Source organism: Doryrhamphus excisus, chromosome 6 (assembly GCF_030265055.1).
Source record: "Doryrhamphus excisus isolate RoL2022-K1 chromosome 6, RoL_Dexc_1.0, whole genome shotgun sequence".
In the NCBI taxonomy this organism is placed as follows: domain Eukaryota; kingdom Metazoa; phylum Chordata; class Actinopteri; order Syngnathiformes; family Syngnathidae; genus Doryrhamphus; species Doryrhamphus excisus.
The window spans coordinates 6,967,306-6,993,288 of NC_080471.1; the positions used below are offsets into that span (position 1 = coordinate 6,967,306).

Below are 25,983 nucleotides of genomic sequence, written 5' to 3' on the forward strand. Positions count from 1 at the left end.
TCCATCTTTAACCCCTGGAAAAAAAGAGGGGGTGCTGCAGATTTTCCTTGTGTACTTTTTAACAAGCAGTCGTTTAAAATCATCAAAGTGGAGGTTATACTGTATGATCACGGCTGCCGGGGTTGCCGGAACAAGGAGATTTCATCTGAGATGTTTTCCACACGGCACAGTGGATGGGGGCGCCATCATGATCCTTCAATGGAACAATGGAGCTTTAAGTTTGTGCAGGGGCGTCAGACGGCAGGCGGGTGGTTATGTGGACATGTTGCAGGGAGCATCCGTCAGGACTAAAGGCCCTTGTTTGTGTGGACATTACTGCACTTCACAATGCCCGCCTCTCTTGGACCATCTCACATCTTCTCCTTATATCAATGCAATGGAGAACATTTGGGGATGGATGGCAAGGGAGGTTTATAAAAATGGCCATCAGTTCCAGACAGTTGATGCCCTCCGTGAAGCCCCTTCACAACTAGCCGTCCGGAAACACTGGCATCAAACATGCCAAAATAATTTTCTTAGGTGATTAACACGAAGGGCGCAGCTACTAATGATGAAGTCACTTTTTAAAAATGTTATTACTATTTTGGATTTAATTAACTTTATTGCTTGTTTGCAAAAAAATCTAAATGTTTTTTTGCCTCACTCCAATTTCTTTTTTTTGTTTTGCATTTTGAAGCTCTACTGACAACCTCGTACAGTACAAAATGTCAATTCTTGCAATTTTTCAACTGGTCTTGATCTGGTTTTGATCAGGAGTGTATATACCAGGGGTGGGCAAACTTTTTGACTCGCGGGCCGCATTGATATGACAAAATTTACGGGGGGGCAGACTATATATTTTACACGTAACAGTCCACCTGGTATTATTGTATCTGTAAAATTGTCATGCAATCTGCTATTATTATTTATTATTTTATATTTATATTTAAATATTTTAAAAATAATAAAATATTATAATGATTACAATAAAATTAAAATAATAATAATTATATTATTATTATGTAAAATATGCAAATATAACAATAATATTATATATAATTAATATAATAATTAGCATTAATATAATAATTATAATACTCATAATAGTTCTAATAATAATTATAATAATCTAATAATAATAATAATTGTTATTATTATTATTATGTGCTTGTGTCCCTTTTTTCAGGAGCACTTTGTAAACAACAGACCATGTCAAAAAACGAAATTGATAAAACCATCAAAAGGTTGGCTCAGGCCATGATGCCAGGTTGTATGTTGAGTTTAAATGAAATACTTTGGAAAGATTGGGCGGGCCGTATTCAAACACTTGGCGGGCCGGATGTGGCCCCCGGGCCGTAGTTTGCCCACCCCTGGTATATACAGTCACCTAATCTTTTCCAGACACGACCATGATGAGTGAAGTGGATTCCTTATTTAGAAAAGGGATTTTTTCCATAGTTGGATGATGGAATTCCTTCTCAATAGTTTTTTGCACACGTGTATTTTTGTTTACTTGCCCTCACCTTGACTCAAATACAACCCCTGAAAGGTGGAACAGACACAATAGCGTGCATGGAAATGAAATGCTATGATAATAACTGGAACATTAAATCAATAAATATGTGAATATTTGCAGAAGTTATACGTATATATTTAAAGAATACATAATAGTGATATAGGCCTGCTGCACGTTTTCTCCTTCAATGACACTAATGTTACGACATTATTCCCATAATATTTTGACTTTATTCTCGTAATGTAACCCTTTCCCAAACAAATTTTCCAAAATTAGCCGTTTCGTTCTTTGTTTTGTTTTGTCTCTCGTAATTGTACGAGTTAAGTTACGAGTTAAGTGTGAAGGTTATGCTTCAAAAATGTAATTTTTTTTCATAGTTGGAGGATAGAAATCCTGTTTCCAACCTTCTTAATAGTTTTTAACATTATTAGAGCCCTCTAGACATGAAATAACACCCCTATAATCACCTTTACACCGCTATAACCCAATATAGTAGACACTTTTTACTTTACTTTCTATGCAGTACGTCCTGCACTGGTTATTGTATCCTCAATGGAACATTACTGACACCTGGTGACCAGTGTCGAATAATACATATCATCGCAATGTCTGTGAATGCATCGTCTGGCTTCATTTAACCTTTTTTGTGATTAGAAATTATTAATTGACGTCAAAAATACTTAAATACTTGACTTTTTTTTTTTTTTTTTACTAACAATAGGCTTCAACAGTAGTCTTCCACGAAACAGCAAGTAGCGAAGTCGTGACACTGCGCAAAGAGGGATGACAGTATCTTTTCATAAGCTTTAATTTCCATCCGTTTGCCCTCCTCGGGTGACGTTGAATCGGTTTAATATATTTTAATGACAGATTTGGTGTGTCTGACATGTATTGTGGTGTTTTAATGACATCCATTAAGATAGTTATGATTGATGATGTGTTCAATGCAGTAATTACACAGCCCTGGTGGGAGTGTGGATCTACGGCTTCTTTGTCATGGTCCTGCTGGCTCTGGACTTCCTCTACTACTCGGCCATCAATTATGAGCTGTGTCGGGTCTACCTGGAGAAGTGGGGCCTCGGGGGCCGCTGGCTGAAGAAGGCTCGCAGCCAGTGGCATCGGGCCATGGACGACGAGAGCCAAGCGCAGGCCCAAGCTCAGCCCATGATGGCGGGCCAGTACCAGCCCCGACACAGCCTCAGAGGGGAGAGCCACAGCCCAACGCTGCTGCCCTACAACACGTCCACCGCATGGTGAGTCACTGTCTGCTACGGGATGCTTCCATTTAAACAATGGTCAAGTAAACAGGAAGTTGAAATTGCTTTTAAGGGAGCTCTCAGCTCAGTCCATTAAGCCCATCTACTGAATATTAATATTACCAGGAAATAAATGCTCTCGCGCTAACACAACACAACAGGCTGTGTCCTGGCTGGTCCACTCATATTTAAAGTAAGTCATCTAGGGTTGTCATGGCAACAACAGTATTCTTTCCTCATTACCAGCCACAGTACCATCACTAGGGCAACAGTACAAAAAGTACAATTATTTTATGATATGAATTTACTGCTCATTTTACAGAAACTTTTAATGGGAAGATTAGGGTTTTTAAAAAAATTGTTTTTGTTTTTTGTTTTTCATTTTTGAAATTTGGGTTGTTGGTTGAATAGAGCAGTCATTTAAATACTTAAATTTTTTTTAATACATACTGTAATTGTATATTAAAAATACATTACTAAAAATTCCAATAAATTGTCATAATTACCTCTTAATTGTTCTGGAATTTTGTGACAATCAAATTGAACGGAATAGTCACTTATAATAATATACATTTAGAACAAGAACACATTCACCAACAATAAATGAAAATTCCGACATAATTATCACTTTTTATTTTTATGGAATTTTTGGACATGCGAGTTGAATAGAATAGTCATTGAAATACTTCCATAATATACATAACATTAATAAAGTAATATTAATAAAATTAAGTCAATTATGACGGCAAAACCAGCACAAGTAAACATAATATAGTAAATACCATAGGAAATATGCAAAAAAAAACATTTTACAGAACTTTGCATTAAATCAAGAAAATTAAATGTTTTTTTTTTGTGTGGGAAAGCAGTAAAATATGCACATTTATCCACACTATTGAAGCAGAAATTGATCATTGATAAACATTTGTGGTGATGTTAGACTGGCGTTACCACAGTGGTTTTTCGTACATGCAAGAGTTGTTTATTCATTGAAAAGAATGACGTTCCTTACAGTACATGACTTTACTTCAAGTACTTCCAGTACAGGTGCAGCAGTGAAATGAGACACTGATATCTACTACTGCGATATCTACTACTGTGTTTTCTCTCTGGTTGCTGCCGTTGCCATTGTAGCGCTTCATCATGAACAGAAGAGTTATGTGACTGAACTGTGAAATGTAGAAATCTCAGGGTGCAGGAGAGCATCACCAGAACATAGAAGATGATTTACAACGTGAGCCGGGAGCCGAGGGAGGGGAACTTTTATCCTTTTGGGAAGCCTTCCTATTGCAAAAGTGCAATCAGAGTCTTATACGGTATTTGTGTCATGTGCAGTCACATTTTTATTCATGTCGGCGTCTGAGACACGCAGCACGCTTACAGCACGTCTGTCTAGCGCTGGTCATCCCTCTCGGGTCTTGATTATTTCATGTGGACACTTTTGACAAATGAGTCGGAAGGGACGAGCCCGCCGGCGGTAGACGGAGGAGGAGGGATGCTTTAGGAGACATCCCCTCTGCCAGTGAATAGATGCTTAACTAAGAGTGAAAGCGTCCACGGGGCCTCCTCATTAGACATCGGTTGTGCTCGCCGCCATCGCACTCATCATTCCTTGAAGGGGGGGGGGCAAGGATGACCCACCCGCCAAGGCGGCTTTAAGGCTATAAAAAGCAGGAGGAAAAAGGAGGAAAAATTCTCATTGATAAAAGTGGGCCAAGGAAAAAAAGAATACAGAAAGATAAGATATGGTAATTCATGCTGTTGATTACTTCTCCGCCATTGATGTAATCAGTGTGTTTACTTTCTTATAATCAGGACACACTTAGCTAAGAATAAAGTCTGAACCTCTTACATTAAACTGTTTTTCACATTTCACATGAATTCATAGCCTGTTAACATTTACATTAAAAAATATCTATGAATTTTGCCTTTTTTAACATAAAATATAACGTGAACCCTCACAGGAGCTGCTGTCGGCCACTCTCTACACTGCTAAACTCAGCTATCAACACCAGCAAGCTGACGAGGCCCGACTTCATAAAGACGCACACAACATGTCAAACACAGTATTACACCTCATATCACGTCTTCTGAATGCTTTATACCAGGGGTCTCAAACTCAATTTACCTGGGGGCCACTGGAGCTAGGGTCTGGGCAAGGCAAAAAAAACACATTTATTAAAAACTGAAAAATATACAAACTTTTTCAGTGCTTTGGTTCCCATTTTCTACAATAAAAGCTCTGATAAAACATTCCACTGTTCTCAAATATCTTACTTTTTATTTTTCTGCACAATGAAAAATAAATAAACAAATCAAGAATAAAGAAAATCAATCAGTAATAAATAAATAAATATAATAATAATAATAATAATAAAACAGCAAATAATAAAAACTTAAGAAACCACATATAGTTGGTGGGTAGACAAATTATTTTTTTCAGATTAAAATGAACAAAGCATTATTAGAGCCCTGTAGACATGACAAAACACGACTATAGTCACATTTATACTCTTTTTATTTACAACATATTGCGCAACTGCAGGGTCTTGAGACACATGCTAACTCGCAAACTAGAGAGCTAGCGACCTAAACGGTAGCCTTCAAGTTATTTCCTTTAAACTTAAATAGCCAAAAACTTACCACTTCCACACGGATAGGGAGGATAACTATTAACAGTTATTTAACCTTTAACATGAACATTAATCAAACGTAATAATTTTTCTGGGTACATGATACCATACAGCATCCATATCAAACTTGCGTGGGCCGCACTAACATTAAACTTTCATATCAAGGCGGGGGCCTCCAACTAGTGTCCTGCGGGCCACATTTGGCCCGCGGGCCGCGTGTTTGAGACCCCTGCTTTATACTAAGGATACTCGTTACAATACTCGAGTCCGGATACGAATACATAATTTAGATGAGTTAATAAAATTGCACTTTCATGGTACTATGGTCCATTATTAGTCCAAAATATTGAAATACATTGTAATATGTTGTTTTCTGTGCCTCGTAAACAAGGAATGATAAGACTGTAAAGGTGACATCATGTCTAGATGGCTCTAACAACGGGGTAAGAAAAGATATATTTACAAAGTCCATCCATCCATTTTCTGTACCGCTTATCTTCACAAGGGTCACAGGCATGCTGGAGCCTATCCCAGCTGTCTTCGGGTGAGAGTCCGAGAGTCCCCTCCAAAAGTATTGGAACAGTGAAGCCAATTCTTTTATTTTTGCTGTCGACTGGAAAGGTTTGGGTTTAACGCCATTATTTGTAAAGGAACTCTACATTTTTAGGTGAGGGAAAGTATTGTAACATGTGACTGACAGGCGTGTTTTATTGCCCGGGTGTAATGGTAATGGTAATGGTTTAGCAATGCTTATTAAATCCTACCCCTCCATCTGGTACTTTTACAATCAGTAACTGTTACATTTGTTCACTTCCTGCTTTCCATAATACAGTTTAAAGTTTTTTTGTTTTAAGAATGTACCTTGTAGCAAAGTACTCGGTGATATGAGCATCCAATGCCATAATGTGTACCATAGTAAGTGTCAATATAGTGATATATATAGCACATCATGACTGGTTCAAGACTCTTCATCCTTGTATTTAGCAAACATCAACTGCTTGTATTGTTTCTTGAATTGGCTCATCGTTGTGCATTGTTTGATTTCCTTACTCAATCCATTCCATAGTTTGATTCCACATACTGAAATGCTATGGCTAGCATAACGTAGTCCTAGCATAGAAGTGTTTCAAATGTACTTCTTCCCTGAGATCATATTTCTCCTCTCTTGTAGAGAAGTATTGAATGACATTTTTAGCTAATTGGTTGTTTTTAGCCTTATGCATTATTTTAGCTGTTTGAAGTATTTGTGATTTTACAAATAAGGAGTTTCTAAAATCACAAATACTTCAACTTTTATCACATCCAGATGTAAATACCTGGAGATAAAAGCTGAAATGTCTCTTTTCTCATGTTCGTTTTTTGGCGTCAAACCCAAACGTTTCCAGTCTACAGCAAAAATAACAGAACTTTCCTCACTTTTCCAATACTTCGGGAAGGGACTGTATGGACAGTTTGTGAAAGTGGCCAGGCACTCCTGGTGTCATGTGTTGTTTTAAAATTGCATACAGGACATGCATTGTCATTTAGCGCTAAAGGGCAGAGAGGTAGTGACGTGCGGGTCAAGACCTAATTATCGATTCCCGACATGATGATAACACAGATATTGACACCACAAGACGACTGTGAGTGGGCCGAGGGTTGGGGCTTTGCATATATATATATCTGCTCGTTTTGCAAATCAAATCAGTTGAAAAATGACCGCAATAGGACGAGTCGAAAACATAGACAATTGAAGAGCTTGAGAAAAAAAGACGACATTTTTAACATGGGAGTCAATGGGAGAATATTTCGACTTTTGTCGCTTCTAAGGGCCACAGACGGCAATCCGTACATCTCTCTGACATAAAGGTGACATTTTTGGAAAGGGGACAAAGATTCCTATGTCTTCACCAAAAGAAACCAAGCTAGCTAAAACATTGTGGCAAAGACCAGGAGCAGTTGTTTACAAAAAAAAGTAATTTTTCAGCCTCCTACGCTGGCGCTAGAGTGAGAGACGAGGTGGATTTGGGCCCTGCTAAACATCCAATGAAAAAACGAATTAGCCACAGAGAGAGTTGAGAAGTTTGTCCCAAAATGAGCCATTAACCATGTTTCTACGTGACCGTATGGCTGAGCTACAAGATTGTGAAAAGTCTGTAAATTCAGCTTGTTTTTTTTTTTTTTATAGATTTGGGTGTACCTAATCTCGAGGCCTATTTTGAATGTTTTCATTAATAGCATCGCCGTGGTTACACAAATCTTTCCAAAGAATAAATAGTGACCTAGTCCCGAGTGTCACAATTCCAGCGGTGTAACATGTGTGGGGATCCTTCTTGCGGTTTGGGCCACATTAAGCGTAAAAAAATGGGAGGCCCTCACTGCATTGCAGTGCATGCCCATAATAATAAAGTCAAAATATGCACGCAAAGTCATAATGTTTTGAGAAAAAATACAGTCCAAGAAAAAAGTAAAGTATTTGTAACAATAAAAAAAAGCAAAACGGTGTAGCATAAGTAGAAAAAGTTCCGATTTTTACCACGAAGCTGAGATACAGGAAATCCTTTGCAACATCAGATGTTCGCCAAACTGAGCTCTCATGAGGTTCCCTCGACGTCTGACAGCGTCTGAAGCGTATTTTCCCCCAAATTGAGGTCACATGTAACCTCAGGGGCGTTGGAGGTTGCACTACATGTCATGTAAAATGTCATTTATTAGTGGTACTTTCCTACGTGTGCTAAGTAACCACGATGGCTGATACTGTACTTGTGTGTCACATTTAGTGCGGTACCAAATGGTCTTTTGGTGTGTATCCTCCTCCCCGGAGAGGAGGGTGCAGGGTAATGGCTCAGAAAAGTGGGTCCACTCAGCCTTACATAAGTAAACACATCTTCAGAACACATGTACTACCGCGTAGACCTCCATTGTTTAACCTTTACAGCGGAGCACATGACGCTCTCATCCTTTTCTGCATTGCTCTCCTGTGATATTCATAATAATACGATGATGATTATACATGATGTCATCACTGCTGGCATGGTGAGAGAAGTGCGCCAAGCCCCTGTCAGAGGAGATCAGCGGTGACCATGTGGTGTCAGTTAATTAGTAACAAGCCACTGCTGCCGTGCCGTGCTTGCGAGAGGGAAGAAGTACCTGTGCAGAAATCCCACCAGCTTCGCCACCTGCAAACTTTATTTAAACATTCTATAATCTTTTATTAGATGTTGTTGTCACGCATTTATTTTCCATTTGAGTATTTATGTTTATTTCCCTCCAGAGTGCAGCATTAGAATATCTTTCATGTCTTTGTCTAAAGCATGTCGTGATAATGAGCACCACTACACCATCTTTTTTTACAGTAAACAACATTATTAGGTGCTGGTCCACTGTATGGCCAAAAGTATAAAATAATATATAAAATATAAAATGTAAAAAATGAATCAATGATTATTTGATGAAGACATTGAACGCATCATTTGTAAGGAACAAAAACATTGAAAGACAATGAGGCTCTTCTGTTGTTCAGTCAGAAAAGGAGCACGACAGCAAAGTGGAGACTGTGGAGTACATTAAGAAACATGGTGAGTTGATGTTAGTTTGAGAGGAGACTGAGGGCAGCAAGGGCACTGGTAGCTACAGCCAAGTGGAAACTGTGGAGTGTAGTACTGCACCCCCCCGAGCTAAGGTATAACCACACTGTTATATTACATTAGCATATGTCATCAAATTGTATTCAAGCGAAGACTGAGGGCAGCAAGAAAAACGGTCGGTGCAGCCAAGTGGAAACTGTGGAGTATTGTACCGCAGCCTCCATGTTAAGGTACAACAACATTAGCATGTTTCCTCACTTTTTTACAAAGGGGAGACTGAGGTTGGTAAAACAAAAACAGAGGGAAAGTACTGCGATAGCATGAAGTAATAGCATGAAGACATGTCATCAAAGTTTAGTTGAAAGGAGATTGAAGCCGGTGTTCAGACCAGGGAGTACCCCGCGTCTCGGCCAAAATCAGCTGGGATAGGCTCCAGCATACTCCCGCAATCCTAATGAGGATAAGCGGCATAAAAAAACGGAAGGATGGAGAATGAGGGCAGCAAGAAAACTGGCAGGTGCAGCAAAGTGGAAACTGTGGAGTATTGTACCGCAGCCTCCATGCTAAGGTCCGACAACAGGGTAATGTAACATTAGCATGTTTCCTCACTTTTTTACAAAGGGGAGACTGAGGGGGGTAAACAAAACAGAGTGAAAGTACTGCGACAGAGTAATAGCATGAGGACATGTCATCAAAGTTTAGCTGAAAGGAGACTGAGGGCGGAGTTCAGACCAGGGATTACCCCGCGTCTCGGCCAAAATCAGCTGGGATAGGCTCCAGCATACTCCCGCAATCCTAATGAGGATAAGCGGCATAGAAAATGGAAGGACGGAGAATGAGGGCAGCAAGAAAACTGGCTGCCGCAGCCAAGTGGAGACTGTGGAGTGTAGTATGTAGAGCTAATGTGCAGCAACAGTAATGCAACTTTAGGACATGAGAATGAGAATGAGAGCCGTGTATTTTTGCATTTTTAGCCAAGTCTCCTCCAAAGCTTGAAACCTAACACTTATACTGTAGTAAATTGTAGTATACTGTAGTATACTGTAATACTGTAGTACTGTAACTGACAATACTTGGCTTGCCCGCTCATTGTTGTCTTTTTTTCACCAACAGAAGCGTAGCAACCCACCGTTTCCTTCCATGGTGCGGAGGAAACATGGTATCCACTTAGCCTGCCAGCCTGGAGTCTTTGGCAGGGACCCCCTGCTCCTCAGCAACACCCCCACACCCACCCGCCCTCTGATGAGCACAAAGCGCCAACGGACAGACAGCAGAGGCTTTTAACAGGACACAGCCGAGCAGTGAGTGAGTGACACTGAAGCCAAGCCCCTAAAGGCTGTCAGGACACGGAATGAAGCGGAGTGGAAGATACCCAAACCCAAACCAAACCCAGACCCCTAAAACAACTGGATGAACTTGCGGTAAAGTTGAGCAGGTTGTGAGATGTTAAGCACTGTGTGAGTTTGTGTTGCGTAGCAGTTAGACACTTCTTCTGTATTTGCTGGTTTATTTATGTGCGTGCTGGTTTGGGAAGGCGAGGATGGTACGTTTGATGCTGAGCATCAATCTCACATAGACTAGACAAGCCTTTTCTTCCCCACGTCACCGACAGTCACATGTTTGGAGTCCCCACACGAGTGCTTTCTCGATATCGTAAAGTGTCTTTGACGAGGACGCGCCGTTTTTTTTTGTTCCTGCTGTAGCTCAAAAAGCGTCTTATTTGTTGTTTCTTCACGTGTGATCCGTGCTTGTGTTTGTTGTACGGAGCCAAGTTATTTCAGCCAGGAAGGATCGGGGACGCCATGACCATTTGTGAGCGGCTGCCATGGTAACCGTCATTAGCAACCATCCTCACGAGAAAGAGCACTTCCTCTAGCAATACTGCAATGCATTGATATCACGATCACGATCAAAACATCCTGTGACGGTATCGTCCACCCCCCGCTTCAATTTTGAAATAAAAACATTCCCCGTGTAACGTATCAGCAATAATGTACAGTGAAGGATGCCAAGGTGTCACAGTTGTATTCATACTGTCTGTTCTCGTGGGAGTTTAGTAGGATATTGTAGAAAAACACCCTTGTAATTAGTGTTTTATTCACTTTATTAACTGGCTTTTTGATGGCTTAGATAGTTTGTGTTAATGACGATGACCGTATCATACTGCATTTTATTCAATTCATTTCAAATTTGCAAGATTAGCACCATAGTAAGACTCAAAACGACCGTCAAATGACCCGAGAGCAAAGATTGTTCATCATCATGGTTTAGGGGAAGGATAAAAATAAGCTTCATTAAAAGAAAAAGATAAGGTTGTTCACTTTCGGTACGAGTTCAATCTAAAGTCTCACGAGAAGAAGGCGCAAACATGGTTGAATGTAAGTCATGTATGTATCCATGGGAAGCGTTGATCACGATGTTATATGCAAATCTGCCATCGCAATCTATGTGACAACGTAGACAACAAAGCACTAAAATCGTAAGCGCTCACTTTGGCGTATTTGCTTAAATGATATGTTTTATTTATTGATTCTTGGTACATTTTAGGCCTTGATAGCAAAGTGTAACTCGTACTATGTTGAGATGTACAGAGGAACCTTGCTTTTTGTTTTTAAATGGTTTCAAAAGGTCCAACGATAACCGAAATGTACAAAATCGATTGAAAAGTGTAGGAAATAATGTAAAGCCAATGAATTTGTTTCAGATATTCCATAGGGGAAATATTATGAACAAATTAGCTATTTTGTTACATCCAACATTGTACAAAAATCCAGAGTGTACCAAAACATAGATAGATAGATAGACTCCCTTTATTGTCATTGCACAAAAACACAGTAGTGAAATTGCCAACGAAATGTCGTTGCCTGGCTCCCATATAATAACAGACACAAAAGAAGATAAGTAATAATAAATAATAATAATAATAATAATAATGTGGAGAATAAATAGACACCAAATATGAACAACATAATGTAAAGTGCAGCGTGAACAGTAAATTGCCCAAATAATTTAAATAATTAAAATAAATGATAATAATGTAAGTAAGGTAGAGGGGCTTATTTGGCATTGAGCAGTCTGATGGCCAGGGGGAAGTAGAGGTCAAGTTTTGGTCAAATTGTCATAGTCAAATGAAGTAACAATTGGGCTAGTTTCTTATGCACGGCATTGTGTGAGAATTGAGACAATGTACGAAAGCCTAGGCAAAATTAGCCAAAATGTAACAAGCAAATGAACTATTTTGTGACGCACAACATTGTATGAAGACTAAGGCAAAATTTTGGCAAAATGTTTTTTTGAAAAACAAATCAACTACCAAATTGGCTTCTTTATATTTATTCTTTTTTTTTTGTCCAAAAAACTAATCAACTAACAATTGGCCAAGTTTGTTACACATAGCTTACAATGTATGAAAACCTCTGCAAATATTTTCAGCTAAAGATGAATCTAGTAACAAATGGGCTAGTTTTTTGCGCACAATGTACAAAAAGCAAGACAGTGTACCAACAAAAAAATGTCAAAAATTGTGGCAAAAATTTTGTTGAAAACGAAATAACGAACAAATGACCTCGTTTGTGACACACAAGATTGTATGAAAACAAAGATTTTTGTCAAATTTGTCATTTTGCTAGTTTGTTACCCACGAGGCAAAATTTTGGTGAAAATTTTTTGAGAAAAATGAAGGAAGTTGCTATGTTACACATAACAGTGTACAAAAACTGAGACAGTGTATGAAAACCAAGACGACTGGTCGTTGGAAAACTGAGGTTTGACTGTACGTAATTTTCCCAAGGTAAGTCTGGTTTCCATGAAGCAGTTCAGAGGGGGGTGGTACGGTTTTGGTCAGCTTACATTTCCACTGTGATGGAGCTAGCCGCGCTAGCCGCGCTAGCCGCGCTAGCCGCGCTAGCCGCGCTAGCCGCGCTAGCCGCGCTAGCCGCGCTAGCCGCGCTAGCCGCGCTAGCCGCGCTAGCCGCGCTAGCCGCGCTAGCCGCGCTAGCCGCGCTAGCCAGCTGCGTTTATAACCTCATCTAGTTAAAAAAGTAAATGCGACAAAGTGGTGCTGTGCTGCTTGATGGAACCAAGGCTTTCCTTTGCTAATATGCCGCCCTCTACTGGCCCGGAGTGCCCTTTCCAAGTTGTGATGCTGAATTGAAGCCACCGCCTAAACAAGCTAAAGCAGCCAATCCAAATGAATGAAGGGACGTGCTAAAGGCTAGCAGAAGTCACTAAAGCAGTCACAATAGCAGCGTGAACAAAGCAATCCTCCCAGCGTTCGGCGACTAAAGTAGGTCATGCTGTGTCACCATGGCAACCACAGAGATGCTGTTCTCCGTATTACGAGTCCCCTTTTAAAAAACTTTTGGGCTAAACCATGACACGTTGCAGCGTGAAGTCACAACTTCCAGATGTCCTTTCCGCCTTATCTGCAATAATATTAGCATTTGCTGGGATGTTCGCTCCCATCGGAGAGGCTAACGTTTAATTGGCTGGCTGCCGTGTTTTTTCAGGGGCACGGGAACACAATTTGTCCAAGAGAAATAATTGGCCCCGGAGATCAGCGGTGCTTTTAATTCACGCTCTCCTGCTCTTGTGCTCGTGCAGCTGCCGCCCCATTCCCGCTTATTCCCGCTCTTTGACCAACAGGGAGGCAAGTTTTTTATGTAATTCATCACACAGCAGCAGCAGCGGCTCAAAGGGGATTTAATTAGTCGTCAGTGCTGGCTAAGTTTGGGGAATCTAATAAGTTCCATTCCGGAATCATCATGTTATTGTCTTCTTCTCCGAATGTGATTGATTTTTTTTTTTTTTTTTAATGTTTTGTTTTGTCTGAAGCAGTGCGGCCTGACGTGATGCGACACTGTATCATCCTCCCTGGTGGACAAAAAAAAACAACTCAACAAAAGGATGTGGAGCACACATCTGTTCCAGTCTCTCTACAGGTTGTCATGGTAACAGTTGCCTTACAGTTGAATAGCCACCTGTATACACATACACACACACACACACACACACACGGAAGCTTGGTAGTAGTCTGATACCTCACTTTTTTCAGGGTGTGGTGGTACCAATGTTCAGTGTACGTTCTGTCCAGAGTATTTCTTATACTACTGTAGATAGAATGTTGCGTAACCGTTCTCAGTTGGATCGTTTATTGCACTTGTTGACTTTGTATCGTCACAACAGGGAGAAATAAATAAAGTTTTATCTTTTCCATTGTGTTGAAATCCCTCTCTGTCCGCTGCTCTTTGAGGGAGAGATTATTATTTATTGAAAATATTGTCATTTATTTTTATTTAAAATCAATATATGCATTTTGTTTCATTTTATTCATTACATTTTATTAATTGATATTTTTGTTGTACTTTTTATTGATATTTTTTAACATGAAAATTTTATTTTTATATTATTATATATTATTATTATTATTATATATAAATGTATTTAAAATTGATTTAGCGGTAAAGTAAACGTAATAAACAGAATCTGTGACAAAGGGCAACCCTCACTGGAAGCTGGTCCGACTTATTGTGAACCAAATTCTGAATTAGGTGGTCCGGTACCCCTTATTCCTGGAGTACTCACCACAGAATTTTTCGAGGAACAAGACCGGGATGAAAACCGCACTGCTCCTTCTCCTGAATATCCTTCTGATTTTCCTCCCCAGAAAGCCCGAATGGTATGATCCAATGATAGTTGGAATGATTCCGTTCACTGGACTAACAATGCTGGCCTTCTTTGGGCCTTGATAAAGGCCTCCAGAACCAATCCTCAGATGATGCATACACCCACTGAGTATTGCGCAATGTATATTTGGTCCACTTTTGCACCGACCCATGTTGCTGTCATTATCTCCACTACCCGAACACCAAGTCAACAATAAATCCACAGGGTAGAAATACATCCCTCCGACTAGTACAAATATGCATACAGCCCAATAAATATTGCTGGGAAAAAGAATCACACCATTTTTAATCAGCTCAGTACCAACAGGATTAAATGGCTGCCATGCAGCAAAAAGCAAGCAGCATGTGACCCGGGTACACCCGAATTCCCGGTAAACACCTGCCGCTTGTCCCGGTGTCCCAACCAGGAAGCTTATTGGCAAAAGCCTCTAACGAGCGCTGCTCCTCCTGCCAGTCAAGCAGCCTCGGTCGCGTTTATCGGACAACACAACATGTCGACGTGTAGACGTCCGCTTCCTGTTCTTGAGTAGTCTGGTCCACATCCTGCCAGGATTAAGTCTATTAAAAGTCCATTAGAGCTTGTCTCATCTCGTCTGTGGCATGAAAGGTCCATTTGAAGCGGATGTTGGTGTTGGTGTTGCCCTGACGACGCCACCATTAAAAGTCACCCCCGGCTGCACGGATGACGGCCAAGTTACACACAGCAACATCTTTATTTGTCATCCATCACATTATGCTTAGTTCACGTCATTCTCTTTCACGGGTGATGCTTTTACGCTCCGGTTTGACGGAAAACACCGGAAACACTTGACACATCGTTCCTTGATGATGATTCCGGCTACCCTGTGGTTGCTGATTAGCGAACCTGCTGATGAAAATATTCTTATTTGCTGCCAATCAAGGAGGGCACTGGTACACCTGCACAACCAAACTCATCCAATACAGAGAAATTTATAATCATGCGCTTTGTGATTAAGGGTTATTTGAATAAATAGACTTGACTTGACTTCATTCATTCATTTTCTACCGCTTTTTCCTCACGAGGGTCGCTGGGGTGCTGGAGCCTATTCCAGCTGTCTTCGGGCGAGAGGCAGGGTACACCCTGGACTGGTGGCCAGCCAATCACAGGGCACATATAGACAAACAACCATTCACACTCACATTCATACCTATGGACAATTTGGAGTGGCCAATTAACCTAATTATCCTCTGTTTGGGTCTTATGAATTGGAAAGTAAGGAAGGCACTAGCCGTTCTGCTGTTGTCAACAATCCGGAATATCATGCGTCCAAAGTGTGACCCACAGCTGCTTCCTAAAAAGTAACCCAAAAAAAGTGGAAAAGAATTACAGTCAAAATATTCAACAAAAAAGTGGTAACCTAGCGAGAAAAAATATATATTGTGAGAGTAAATTATGTAATTTTAGCAGTACAAAATTGAAATATTGAAGAAAAAATATGTTCTTTTTTAAGTCGCAATCTTATGAGAGACAAACAAAACAGCAAATAAAGTTGTGATTTTTGGAAAAGGCGGTTCCAGAAAAAGTTACAATGTCCAAATGTTACAGGGAGAAAGTCATAATTACGAGAAGAAAATTTACAAGAAAGTATAACTAGTTGGAAAATGTAAAACATATACGTATATCAACTGCTATTTCATTCATTCATTCATTTTCTACCGCTTATCCTCACGTGGGTCGCGGGGGTGCTGGAGCCAAACAACCATTCACACTCACATTCATACCTATGGACAATTTGGAGTGGCTAATTAACCTAGCATGTTTTTGGAATGTGGGAGGAAACCGGAGTACCCGGAGAAAATCCACGCATGCACGAGGCGAACATGCAAACTCCACACAGAGATGGCCGAAGGTGGAATTGAACCCCAGTCTCCTTGCTGTGAGGTCTGCGCGCTAACCACTCGACCGCCGTGTCGCCTTGACTTGACTTATAATTAGCTAATATGGTATTTTCGGGCGACTCTATTAGTTTTGCTGTGGGGATTTGCTATCATGCCCACGTATGTACTGTAGCAGTGTACTTTACAGTGGCTAATTACAAGGGGAGGGTGGTGGCTCTTGGTTGTCATGGCAACTGACAAACACATGAGGCCAGAAGCGTGTATTGTAATGATGAAAGACAAACAATGTGGTGAGTGACAGGAAGAGGAAGGTTTAATGTGGCGTTAAATCTCCTATAAGCGAGTCTAATTGACATTAATGTTGTTTCTCGGGCTGTACGTCGTTAATACAAACTAATACGTGAGTCATGGTCATATCCATGTGAGACCAACGCAATAACAGCCGTGTAAATGTCATATGGGAGGGGAATATTTTACATTTTACAAACAAATTGGCTTCCCAAATGCCACCCGTCAGCGAAAACAACTCGATGCAAGAACTCTAATGATTACATGTGGTCATGTGACAACACATAAGTAGTATTTCCTTGGCTAAGGTGCTAAATGGGATTTTAAAAAGTAATATTGTTCACTTTCCACATTCAAGCGCTGAATGTCGTCTTAAGGCAACCGTGGGTTTTGTGATGTGGACCCCCTCCCCCACTCCCACCTTTGACGACTTGTCAGCGGCTCATTGTTGGAGACATTTTTTATTTCATTTTGGGGCTTGAAATGACATTTGCATTCACCGAAGCAGGACAAAGGAGGCAGGCGGTAGAATAGGAAGAAAAGAGCAAATGTCATCGTTCACGCAGCAGCAAGCAAAAGGGAGATGACGGATTGTGAAAGGGGGAGGACAAAAAAACATGATAAATGTGCAAATTAGCATTAGCATTCCTGCTAGCGCGCTAAACCAAAGCCTCATAGGGATTTTTTACATTTTTGTTACATTTCTCACACCCTTTGCATCTGCACATTTCAGAGGGGCCTTTTATTGTGGCCAGTCTAAGGCAATATTTTTTATTGAGGTAGCAATTTGGCCTTTTTTCAACACAACACAATCAACAAAAAAGATGCATATATATTTCATTTTCTCCCATATGTTTAATAAATATGTAACTGCAAAAAATATTTAAGAGCATTTAAAAACTATAATCTGTAATAGTTAAATATAATGAGCAAATATGTTTTAATTGGGGCAATATTTAAAACATTGAAAAAAAATTAAAAAATCTGCAATTGTGAAAAATCCACCCAAAAATTTAATTTTCCCCATATTTTCTGTAATAATTCTGTCACAGATAGAATAAACTCGCTAATTGGGGTGTGAAAAAAATATGGTAAATTAAAGATTAAAAGTATATATTAGTGAAGACACAAGTAATTTATTTCTGTAATTGTGAAAAATCTGTAATTAAATATATGATGTATGAAAATACAAAACAAAAACTACTGGGAATGTCTTAATTTTAATTTTAATTTTAATTTTAATTTTAATTTTAATTTTAATTTTAATTTTAATTTTAATTTTAATTTTAATTTTAATTTTAATTTTAATTTTAATTTCTACAATTTTAATTTCTACAATTTTAATTTCTACAATTTTAATTTTTACAATTTTACAAACAACAATTTGTAAAAACAACATTTTTTTTACAATTTTAAATTACATTTATGATGTATGAAAGCAAGAAGAACAAAAACAAGAAGATAGCTTCTATTTTTTCAAATATTTTGATCCCAATTATTTTTGTGAACACATGGACATTACTGCCACCTCTAGGAGTGGAGTGGAACTACATCCTTTAGTTCCAGCTCCAACCACACATGGCCCGATCCTCGTCCTTCTTCCACGTCCGGCTGTCTTTAGGCGCCCCCGTACTTCCTGAAGAGAGCGTAGAGGACCTTCAAGGTGGCGGCCACGTCCTGAGAGACCACATCTACAAAAACAACTTTCTTGTTAAGTTTTTATTTACAACATGAGCTCAGAACCAAAAACACATCATAACGCCATGGAGCTTGAAAGGACACTGGAGATGATCTACTCTGTAAGGAGATAAATGCTGCCTGTGCACGTCCATTTTTGCTGCGTTCTGCACCACTTGAGAGTCTTTTCTCACCGTGCGCTTCAACCGTGGACACCCGTACGTCCAAATCTCTCAGGAGGCTCAAGGCCAAGCTCACATTGTGCAGCTACAAGGAGAACACACACACATAATACACACACAATACACACACAATACATCAGTATGTGCAACACACTGCTAAATACTGCAGATTTATTCAATTCACTGTAGTTTCCTCCTCTAAGTCCATACCATCTCTTCATGGCTGACTGGGGTCAGACTGAAGTCAGCGAGGGGAATGAAGAAACCTTCCAGTTGTCCAATCAGCAGCAGCAGAATGACACCATCAGAAAACTGCATAGAAACAAAAACCAAAGGTCCCACTGAGTCTAATGCAAGCGGACCTGACGTTACCACTCCCGTTTGGAATCATACCTGTTTATCCAAATCCGACACCCGCAGTCCCACGCTGGCCATGTTCTTGTTTACAAAGTGAAGGATGGCCTACAAGACGGAGTGGCAGACATATTGAATACTACTTTGTTGTTCCCACCTGAGGCTCCCGACTAGGAAGATGATTCATTTTCCACTCCATCACTTTATTCCCTCTGGAGGTTGCTACAAATTGGCACCTCCAACCTTCCTTGCTTCCTTGCTTCCTTCCTTCTCCTCTCGTTATATACCTGCTTCACCGCTGTGACCTCTTGAGCCTCCAGCCTCAGCAGATGCTCCATGGGATCATCTCCTGGTGGGCCAGAAAAATGCAGAAAAGATGTTTCATTTGAAGGGGTTTTCTTTATAAATAAATTAATCATATTTTGCAAATAATTTAAAATGTTTGCAAATTATTTACACATAATCTTAATTATTGTAAAATATATATAATGTATGTTTGGTTTTTTTTTTTGTTAAATTGGTCTATGGAACTATGTTCCACCTACTCTGCATAGCAAGCCATAATACTATATTATGGATTATTTAAATATAAAATTAAACAAAAAGAAATGAAATATTTTCTATATTTATACATTTTCTAGATTTTTAATAGTAGTACAATAGTATTGTAAATATTATGTTGGACTATTTTTAGAGACTGGTGGATCACCCCTGTTCTATATCCCAGTAAAAGAGTTTATTGTTATTTTTATATATATATATATATATATAAAAACAAAAATAACGTTTTATTGTGTTTTTTTGGATTAAAAAAAAATGTTTTAAATTCATGTAATAGTATATAGTTTTTTAAATATAAATAAACATACAAAAAACGACAAAAAAATCGTATCTGTTTTGGAATTAAATGGAAAAAATTACTCACTTTCAGTGGCGCTGAGGGCTTCTGAGTTGGCGCCACTGGTAAAATAAACGTAAAAAGAAAATGACTCTCATATCCCTCAGTGGGCCATAAATGTTCTCACCTGTCTTCAGTTAGAACGTCTGTTTGAACGTCTGATCTGATTCCTCTCCTGCTCACCTGTACAGACATTGACACCAACTAGCAACTGCTTTATGTGTATTCCAAAGACCGGCGGCACCGGCTTACTTACTTCTACGACCGCAACTTGAACCTTCACATCAGCGGGCAGCTCCACTTCAGGCTGGAAACGTCTCACCATGGCGACCAGCAGGTGAAGCGTAGCCAGAAGGTCTTTTTTGTGTATAACTGAAAGGAACAGCAGAATCCACCTTCAGAATCCCATTAAGAAATAACCCAAAATACCTGAGCACCTGCCTGGGAAGGTTACGTGCAGTAATGAGGCAGTGCAAACATGAAATGCAACAAAGAGAAGACTTCTACACAAAGTCGGGCTAAATGATTCCAAAACAACAATTAGTTTTACAGGAGAAGGGTCAGCGTTTATTCAGCGGCGGCTGCTCTTTCAATTCACTCTAATTGGTGCTTTTATGCAGCTTTGCAATGCAAGTCTTGCTGGTTTGTGCCTGCTTCATTATACAGGCGTTTAAGAAGCTATTGACTCATTTCACAAAATTTCAGAAGACTGTACTCAGGGGTACGTAGTGTGTGTGTCAGGTCAAAGTTCACCAGGAGAGTCCATCCACTCTCTACGCCTCACTAACGCGAATAACAGCCAGTGTCATCTCTCTGCCAACATCCCAAGAACAGCTTGAACGGTTGTGGAACTGCCTAGCATCAACTGTTCATGCAGTTAATGTTGAATAATCAAAATTAGTGAATTTAGTACAAATTGGCTATTTGGCTACTTATAAATTACATTTTCGGCCCACTTTTCATATATTTGATGGCACCACCAGGCCTTGAACCTGCTAATAAGAAAAAAATAACGTGATTAATTATTGCTGTCTATCGATCTTACTTTCAGGAAAGACAAAGATCAGTTCATATCAAAAAAATCATGTTGTCACAAACTACATCATGTTACATGTCCTTGGCAATGGTAATCTCGATATGTAATTATTTTTTCAATATGATTGGATGTGATGGTGGAAACACCAAAAAAGCGTTTTTTTTCCTTGCTTGAAAAACGTCATTACACTCCAACAAATAAAAAACTCCTCAATCCTATCTGTCGGTTTTTGTTTTGTTTCCAGCATTTTACAGGTAAAAGCTTCATTTTTCAGAGAAATTGTCATAGACGAAATACATTTTTCCTTCATACGGTTCGAGTAATGGGGTTTTAAAAAAGGTGGAACAAACCACATCATGTCACATGTCATATTAAAGGCCTTGACAATGGTAATCTCCATATGTAATTAGTTCATCGATATGATTGGATGTGATGATGGAAACACCAAAAAAGCTTTTTTCTTGCTTGAAAACATTATCAATCTCTAACAACAACAAAAAATCCTCGATCCTCGTTTTTTTTTGAGTAAAGGGGTTTAAAAAAGGTGGAACAAACCACATCATATCATATTAAAGGCCTTGACAATGGTAATCTTGATATGTAATTAGTTCATCTATATGATTGGATGTGATGATGGAAACACTAAAAAAGCGTTTTTTTCCTTGCTTGAAAAACACCATTACTCTCCAACAAATCAAAAAATCCTCTATCCTATCTGTCATTTTTTTCTTTTGTTTCCAGCGTTTTACAGCTAAAGTTTCAATTTCTCACAGAAATTGTCCCAGACAAAATAATTTTTTCCTCATACGGTTCGAGTAAAAAGGGTTAGTAAAAAGGTGGAACAAACCACATCATGTCACATGTCATATTAAAGGCCTTGACAATGGTAATCTCGATATGTAATTAGTTCATCAATATGATTGGATGTGATGATGGAAACACCAAAAAAGCGTTTTTTCCCTTGCTTGAAAAACGTCATCACTCTCCAACAAATTAAAAAAAATCCTCTATCTTTTCTGTCATTTTTTGTTTTGTTTCCAGCGTTTTACAGGTAAAAGTTTCAATTTCTCACAGAAATTGTCCTAGACAAAATACATTTTTCCTTCATACGGTTCAATTAAAAAGCGTTAATAAAAAGGTGGAACAAACCACATCATGTTGCATGTCATACTAAAGGCCTTCATGAGGACTTTCTAGATATACCAGTATTTTATCAGTAGTTACTGTGACAACATGGGACCCAAAAAAGTTTTCTTATTGTTTGTAAACTGTCATCAGCTCTACTTCCTATTATTAAAAACACAAATTTCTATAGTTTTCCATAATATATTTTTGTACTTTCTATGTCCAACCTTCAATTTAAAGCCGTCCCAAAAGCTGACATCATCACCAAGATGCTGTGCTCGTTAGCAGCCAACATTTGAGCTCTTCAGTAATGCTTCCCAATTGGGTCCAAAGCAAAAAGCAGATGTAGCTGAGGTTGCCAGAAGAGAACATTTGTCAACGGGCTGCTCGGGAGGCGCAGACCCAATCTTTCTGCGTGACTCACGGCTGACGTCCCATTTGGTCTCCTGCTGGCCCAGTCTCTGGTCCAACTCCTCCAGGACCGCTTCCAGCTTGCGGATCTGAGCCGAGGCGGTCAAAGCGATCTCTTCCAAGGACAAGCGCACACCGGTCAGCCTGGCTGCAGGGCGCAAGATCTTTATTATCATCATCGTCCGGAATAACAGCCATTGGTGTTGACATGCAAAATATGGTGGGCCATCAAACACTGTATGTCGTGGAACCTGTGGGGGGTTCTCCGGGAACCATTTGGTCCAGTAATGGATGCCCTTTGTCATCCATTCTGTTCATCATTTATGACTAGAAAGAAGTGAAAGCATGATGTCACCCAGCAGATGATGAAGGACCAGGCCGTCATAGAGATCCTCCTCCAGACTTTGGACCACGATGTGTTCTGCTTTCAGAGTGGTATTGATCCAGTCCAACAGAGCCTGGTGAGACACAACACTTTGGTGAGCTTTCGTGTCTTTTGTCTCTGCGTGAGAAACCTTCCTTTTACTTTCACTTCTGCTGAGACGAGAGAAACCTGATCGGGATTGAAAATGACGACGCATGTAAATATGAAGCACATCAGCTCCTTGGATTTATTCTTCTTGGCTATCAGAAGGTGTTTTGGAGTCTGGCCCAGGGGTGCCTGTCAGGCTGAGCCACCGTGCTTCCCATCACCCCCCCCCCTAATGATGTTCATTAAAATTTCAGTCGACCTTCCACCCCTGTCAAGCATGGGGTATTATTCCTGCACTGTCAAACCTATTTCTCTGCCCGCCGTTTATCTCCAGCTGCGGATTGCGGAATTAAACCTAAGCAGATTTGTGGTCTCCTACCTCCTTCAGCTTGTCCAGTTTGGGATCTTTCAGGGACGCCGGCTGGATCATCTTCCTCTCGTCGGCTGCGTAGAGCACAGACACATCCGTTTGTATTTATGGCTTCAACCTTTTCTGGTTACATTACACACTTTTGCTCTATTTTCACATGATTTGTCTTCCAAAAAGGTGTACAAAACGCTGTGGCTGTAGGCAACCTCCTGATGTACAGTAGTTTTGATGGCACCAGCTGCATTTGAAGTATTATCGGCATGCGCTTTAAAATATTTGTGTGGAAGTCATGTTGTATCAATGGTCCTTCCCACTAGGACGCTGCTTCTATGCTGCCTGCTGGTTGTTAGAAAGGCCATGATGACATTTGAAGGGCATTTCAATGACAAGTTGACACACAAGTTGTTTACATTTTGTGAAACACAAACATACCCTGGAAGGTTTTATAATCCATGTTGTCTTCGTCTTCGTCAGCCTCCATAGCGCCCCTCTCTGGTGCTACTGGAGACAAACAACATTAGCACGTGTCAGGTTCAAACTCTTGTGACGCTTTTAAAAACACTTAAATACAGAAATACAGACAACAATATTCAAAGTTACTCGCAGCGAGGAGAGTGAAAGCACATACCCACCACATACTGAGTATGCTGTCTTGGGGTGAGAGGTGGGGTACACCCTGGACTGGTGGCCAGCCAATCACAGGGCACATCTAGACAAACAACCATTCACACTCACATTCATACCTATGGACAATTTGGAGTGGCCAATTAACCTAGCATGTTTTTGGAATGTGGGAGGAAACCGGAGTACCTGGAGAAAACCCACGCATGCACAGGGAGAACATGCAAACTCCACACAGAGATGTCCAAGTGTGGAATTGAACCCTGGTCTCCTAGCTGTGAGGTCTGCGCGCTAACCACTCGACCACTCGACACACACCACTTTGTCTATGTGTGTGTGGATATGTGAGAGTGATTACTTTTATTGTTTTATCTTGACACATTCTTGCAGGATTAACATGAGCATCTGCAGGGTGTCTGTTGGCACATCCAGGCACCTCCAGGACCTGGGGGTCTCTGGGGGTCTCTGATCAGGGTCACGGGAACATTTCTTCTTCAGCACATTCAAACACTTTCTATTGTCTAAGCAAATGGATATAAGGGTGATAACTAACACTATATTCATTCTATCTACATTTTATTCTAACACAGGGGTCTCAAACTCAATTTACATGGGGGCCACTGGAGCTAGGGTCTGGGTGAGACTGGGCCGCATCAGGTTTTCAAAAAAAACAAAACGCATTTATTAAAAACAGAAAAATATACAAACTTTTTCAGTGCTTTGGTTACGAATTTTCTACAAGAAAAGCTCTGATAAAACATTCCACTGTTCTCAAATATCTTAATTTTTATTTTTCTGCACAAAATAAGATGAAAAATAAATAAACAAATCAAGAATAAAGAAAATCAATCAATCAGTAATAAATAAATATAATAATAATAATAAAACACCAAATAATAAAAACTTAAGAAACCACATATAGTTGGTGGGTAGACAAATTATTTTTTTCAGATTAAAATGAACAAAGCATTATTAGAGCCCTGTAGACATGACAAAACACGACTATAGTCACATTTATACTCTTTTTATTTACAACATATTGCGCAACTGCAGGGTCTTGAGACACATGCTAACTCGCAAACTAGAGAGCTAGCGACCTAAATGGTAGCCTTCAAGTTATTTCCTTTAAACTTAAATAGCCAAAAACTTACCACTTCCACACGGATAGGGAGGATAACTATTAACAGTTATTTAACCTTTAACATGAACATTAATCAAACGTAATAATTTTTTCTGGGTACATGATACCATACAGCATCCATATCAAACTTGCGCGGGCCGCACTAACTTTAAACTTTCATATCAAGGCGGGGGCCTCAAACTAGTGTCCTGCGGGCCACGTGTTTGAGACCCCTGTTCTAATAGCATGTTAGCAGGAGGCTTTAGTAGGAAATCATACAAAAACATGAACCATTCTATGGTGCTAAAATATGCCGATATTGTCCAACTTTATTTCACACGTGTTTGACTTTGCTGCCATAAACTCTTTTGGGGTTAAAAATGATTGAAATGCTATGAAAACAAACCAAAAAAATGCCATCAGGTCAGAGGTGACCTTGAGAGCGAGGAGAAAGAAGCGAGTCTTTCTAGTTTCTCAAACAAGAACATGAATAAAAAAGTCTTTTTTGAAGCCTTTTACCTTCAATGCCGTGACTCACCAGGCCTTAAGTCCACAAAGCGTCACCGCGGTGATGGAAGAACAAGAAGCTGTTGAAAATCCAAAATGTCACCATGTCGGAAGTGAAGCTGAGCACGGTGGAGAGGATGTGGCGGTGCTGGTGCTTCCTCTTCTTCTGTCTTTGTAGATAGTTTCCGTATGACTTGCTGTGTGTGCCAGTGGACTGGAGAACCCAGACCATGGGGGCTTGGATTAAATCCACCAAGACCAAGACCAAGCCATGATGGTGGCATCTCACATCTTTTACATATTTAGATTTTAAATAATAACTATTTCATAAGATCATATAGAGTAATAAATACAACTTATTAATATTATCTTACATTAAAATTAATGTAAAAAAATGAATATTTTCTTAACATAAATAAAAATAAATA

General features: G+C 39.7%; 2 protein-coding genes across 8 annotated transcripts in view; one reads left to right on the top strand and one right to left on the bottom strand.

The window, feature by feature from the left end:
- Positions 1-14,162, top strand: part of shisal1b (shisa like 1b) — a 41,411-nt gene extending 27,249 nt beyond the window's left edge. For 4 of the 5 annotated variants that reach the window (XM_058075389.1, XM_058075388.1, XM_058075387.1 and 1 more), the window contains one exon: positions 2,446-2,752. In XM_058075389.1, coding sequence (XP_057931372.1) covers positions 2,446-2,752 — 307 coding nt within the window. Of the gene's footprint in view, positions 1-2,445; positions 2,753-10,063 lie in introns of those variants that run through there. The other variant, XM_058075391.1, reaches the window with a different exon arrangement.
- A 3,075-nt stretch (positions 14,163-17,237) lies between these two features.
- Positions 17,238-25,843, bottom strand: parvg (parvin, gamma). 3 transcript variants are annotated; one of them, XM_058075673.1, is made up of 13 exons: positions 25,587-25,843; positions 23,740-23,808; positions 23,317-23,381; positions 22,821-22,923; positions 22,479-22,613; positions 20,150-20,265; positions 20,021-20,076; positions 19,921-19,955; positions 19,283-19,344; positions 19,035-19,103; positions 18,852-18,953; positions 18,654-18,726; positions 17,238-18,473 (listed from the first exon to the last, which is right to left on the bottom strand). In XM_058075673.1, the coding sequence occupies exons 2-13, from the start codon at positions 23,786-23,788 to the stop codon at positions 18,400-18,402; spliced, it is 939 nt and encodes a 312-aa protein (XP_057931656.1). In that variant the 5' UTR covers positions 23,789-23,808; positions 25,587-25,843; the 3' UTR covers positions 17,238-18,399. The 3 variants fall into 3 exon arrangements, with proteins under 3 accessions (XP_057931656.1, XP_057931655.1, XP_057931653.1); XM_058075672.1 differs by having other exon boundaries at positions 23,740-23,805; positions 25,568-25,843; XM_058075670.1 differs by having other exon boundaries at positions 25,568-25,843.
- Between the last annotated feature and the right edge of the window lie 140 nt (positions 25,844-25,983).

What these genes read in the sequence shown, in the direction of transcription:
- parvg (XM_058075673.1), bottom strand. Translation starts at nt 23,788, where the DNA reads ATGGAGGCTGACGAAGACGAAGACAACATGGATTATAAAACCTTCCAG. An exon ending in TTCAAGTTGCGGTCGTAGAA is followed by an intron (nt 20,077 to 20,149) that starts GTAAGTAAGCCG and finishes ATGTCTGTACAG; the next exon opens with GTGAGCAGGAGAGGAATCAG. An exon ending in GTCCACGGTTGAAGCGCACG is followed by an intron (nt 18,474 to 18,653) that starts GTGAGAAAAGAC and finishes TTGTTTTTGTAG; the next exon opens with ATGTGGTCTCTCAGGACGTG.